Below are 4072 nucleotides of genomic sequence, written 5' to 3' on the forward strand. Positions count from 1 at the left end.
GTTGGGTTAAATTTTTTAATTTGGGTTAGTCCATATTTGACCCAAAGTTGGGTTGAAACAACCTAGCATTTTTTTTAGAGTGTATGCAGTGTAATTATGGCTATATAGGTTAGTTAAATATATGCAATTAAGACAAGACCAATCATAATGCAGTATGCAAATGTTATGATGACATCATAGCTGTCTACAAAACAAATGTCTGCATGTTAAGCAGGTCGAATTAATTGCAGTAGTTGAACATGTACAGTCACAGATTTAGAAGCAACACTAACCAGACATTTGAGGAATATGACTGCTCTCACAGTCTCTGTGTCTGATATAACAGGAGAAGAGAAAGATCCCTGCAGTGCCTAATGGAGAGCTGGCAGAGACGGAGGAACATGGTGGACATGGAGGCCCTGAGCTGCAGCGCACCGGGAGGTCAGTCTGGAGTGTGTGTGTGTGTGTGTGTGTGTAGACACATCAGAATCACATGTCAGTTTGTGTGAAAGCCTTTGAAAATAAAAATCTCCTTTTAGAGGAAATGGGGGGTGTCTCCTGCTTTTTAGATGTTTTTTTCCTGTGTCCTCTAGAGCAGCGGTTCTCAATTCCAGTCCTCGCGACCCCTCGCTCTGCACATTATGTATATTTCTCTTATCACTTCAGACGTTTGTTCTATTCGACCGTAAGTGCCCTGCGAAATGGAATTCACAGGATATTCCACCATGATTCCAGTTGGAAGGGAACGTACATGTTCACGCGAGACGTGAATTTAAATTGTATTTATTTACACAGGTATGTCACACTTCACACTTCTCTAGTAAGTTTGGTCTCAGGTCATGCGGGGAGCTCTCTTCTAACGAGCTGATGATCTGAATCAGGTGTGTTAAATAAGAGAGACATGCAAAATATGCCGAGCTTATTTCAGAAGAGATTTGAATGTAATCTTAACAACTGTGCCTAGATACCAAAGTCTGCAATCGAATATCTGAGATCAGGATGAACTCTTTTATCATTTATCGTTACATTTTTTCCAAATTATCTGAGCTGTTATTCACATTTTATTGATCTATACACATATTTCTTTAAATTAATTTTAGGAGAAACATCTAAAACAAAGTTGATACATTTTTGTATTATCAGGGTTATTATAGTTCATTAAAACTAAAACCTTAATAAAACATTTTTGTTACTTGAAATAAAATAAACTTGAACTGAAATAAAATATAAAAGAATATTTTTCATTTAACTTGATGTGAAACTGAAATAAATATGACTAAAATGATGTAGATATTTAAAACAAACAAAAACTAATAAAAATGACAAAAGTACTAAAACTTTGAAATTAAAATGAAACAGAAAATATAAAAATAAAAACTAATTCAAAACATTAATAAGACTATAATAATTTCTCAATGATAACAAAATAACACTGTGTATTACATTTTTTTTAAATGTGAAGTTTAATTATGGAAATTAAGTATAATCTGATTAAATATAAATAGCATAAATTTTGGAACAGAAATCTGAATATTGGATAAAGCCAGTTTCAAAATTCTTGTTTGATTTTGTTGACATATTACAGTAGGTTTTTACAGAGGGGATTTTGGATTTCTCTATTTATCACTCCACAAATCAGAAAATATTCTCAGTAGCCAGACGGAAATATATTTTCACCATTTTCTTAGGAATAATGTGTTGTATAAAATCATGCAAATGATATCTGAACAAACCTCTCTGTAAAAACCTTCAGAATATAGATAGGAATAAAACTGTGAAGATTTAGTGTGGTGTATGTAGGTGCTGCTGAATTAGAGAAAAAAAACTCATTTGGATATGTATTGTAATTGAAATGGACAGACACACGTAGATAAAGTACAATAAAATAAACACTTAAACGTGTATCTTGGACGTTTTCTGTTCATTTGTCTGAAACTGTGTTATGAAAAGCCAAATAATCCAAAATCTCAAAAGTGACCATTGCAGGAAAAAAAAGAAAAGAAAAAGTTTTTGCCTGTATGTCTCGCCTTAAACACAACGGCTTAATTCCATAAACTATGAAAGACAACCTCGGAGAAATAAAATGTTCCTCTTTGAAGACAAATGTCTGTAAAAGGTCACGCAGCTCACCGTTGTGTTCATTATGACAGTTAAAGGGCACACACTGTAATAATGTAGATCTTTTAGGACGATGGTTTCATTCTGTACTACAATGTAACCGAGAGCCGTGCCACTGAAGACCAGGTTTTCGACTCTCCAGTGAACTGGACAGATGCCATGTTTGACATTTGGTCACACTCTTCCTGTTGAGTGACAGTTTTCACAACTTTGAGTGACTTTCTCTCTTCTCACAACAATAATCCCCTTCTGTTCTCAGATGGCTCTTTTCTCCCAAATGGTTATCTGATCAGCCCTAATTAATATTTCTTTCTGGTTAAAGAATTATGCCTTAAATAGTATGTATGCACTGTGCACAAAATGTAGTTTTTCTGTATGCATGGAATATCTGGATGATATTTGCCAAATTGTGCTACAGAAAATATGCTTTACCAAAATGCAGTGCTCTCAATTTGACCTTGCATTTCCAGTGCAACAAATGCATTGGATGTAATATCTGCTTTGATTTTAACCTCTTTTTTTACTAATTTTTATCAGACTGACAAATCTTGATTAAACAAAATTTGATTAAAATGAATTAAATACTGGATTTTAAATGTAAAATAGCAGAAAGCTGGACACCACTCACTGAATTGGTTGAATATTTTTACGATTTTATTCTTATATTTATGTGCTACATTGATTTCAGTTTTCTATATTATTCTGAATCATCCATCATTTTTGCCACACCAGTCACCAGGTGGGTGAATTGTGAAAATGTACTGTTTAAAGTATTTATTCCAGACTATGAAATTGTATTTAGCATTGACAAAATTAAAATATATATTTTTGTTCCCATGACAGTGCAACTGTTTTTTCATATGCAAGACGCACCAGACTTTCTGTCTTGCTGTGAAACAACACTGGTCAGAAAACCGTGAATTCATGTGAGGAATATTTCACATATGTGTCGGCACATGAAGAAAAAAACCATCCAGCCATCCTATAGATAAACTTCTTTTTCTGTTTGTTGTTAGATGTGCGACCTGCGAGGAATTCGTTGCACTCCAAAAATAAAATAATAAGTCAATCAGTAATAATAGTTTGAAAATGAAGCCTATTTTTAGGTGCATTAAAATAGTTTTGCATTGTGACATTATTTTCATGAGAATTGCACACATTTTGAGGGTTTTGTTTCCAAATTCCTATTATTCTCATTACTGCAATACAGTACAGTAAATAAAATTTTTTTTGCATTATAGTAATGACAGTTTGGAAGAAGATTTTTTAATTGTCATGTAAATAATTGCCTGGTAAGTGTTTATTTTGCACGTAATTCTCTGTGGAATGTAACACTGTGAATTTAGTTTAAGCCAGTTTTCCACCTCTTTCCGCAGCTCAGACGGCAGTAATCTTGTGTCTGGTGTTTTTTGTCAGGTTTTTTGGTGGATTGGTTCTGGATGTGAAGAGGAAGGCTCCGCACTTCCTGTCGGATTTCACAGATGCGCTCAGCCTGCAGTGTTTGGCCTCTTTCCTGTTTCTGTACTGCGCCTGCATGTCCCCTGTTATCACCTTCGGAGGACTGCTGGGAGAAGCCACAGAGGGACGCATAGTAAGAACACCTGAACACATGCATGCACATTTGCCTCGTTGGCTAGTCATTAATATTTAAATCTATATTAATGTAGTCATGTAAACATGATGCTTTGTGACATTTTCTCCCCTTTTCCCAGAGTGCAATTGAATCGCTGTTTGGAGCCTCCATGACTGGAATTGCTTACTCGCTATTTGCCGGACAGCCTCTCACTATTCTGGGCAGCACTGGACCCGTTCTGGTGTTTGAGAAAATATTATTCAAATTCTGCAAGTATGTCTAATATAAAGATCTCAGTGTTTTATATTTTGCTTAGTGCAAACACTAATTTAAATTTTATAAATGAATTGTTTGTTAATTGTATTTTCTATATCTATCTATCTATCTATCTATCTATCTATC

The 4072-nt window shown here is 34.5% G+C and overlaps 1 protein-coding gene across 1 annotated transcript; it reads left to right on the forward strand.

The window, feature by feature from the left end:
- Positions 1-147: 147 nt before the first annotated feature.
- On the forward strand, positions 148-3943 carry LOC107676284 (sodium-driven chloride bicarbonate exchanger-like; the record flags this gene model as incomplete). The annotated part of the gene is made up of 4 exons (XM_016470816.1): positions 148-162; positions 326-420; positions 3514-3688; positions 3810-3943. Coding segments are annotated over exons 1-4 (419 nt in total), but the record flags the coding sequence as incomplete, so codon positions are not given.
- Between the last annotated feature and the right edge of the window lie 129 nt (positions 3944-4072).

Source organism: Sinocyclocheilus anshuiensis, unplaced genomic scaffold (genome assembly GCF_001515605.1).
Source record: "Sinocyclocheilus anshuiensis isolate Anshui unplaced genomic scaffold, SAMN03320099.WGS_v1.1 scaffold3609, whole genome shotgun sequence".
NCBI classification, from domain to species: Eukaryota; Metazoa; Chordata; class Actinopteri; order Cypriniformes; family Cyprinidae; genus Sinocyclocheilus; species Sinocyclocheilus anshuiensis.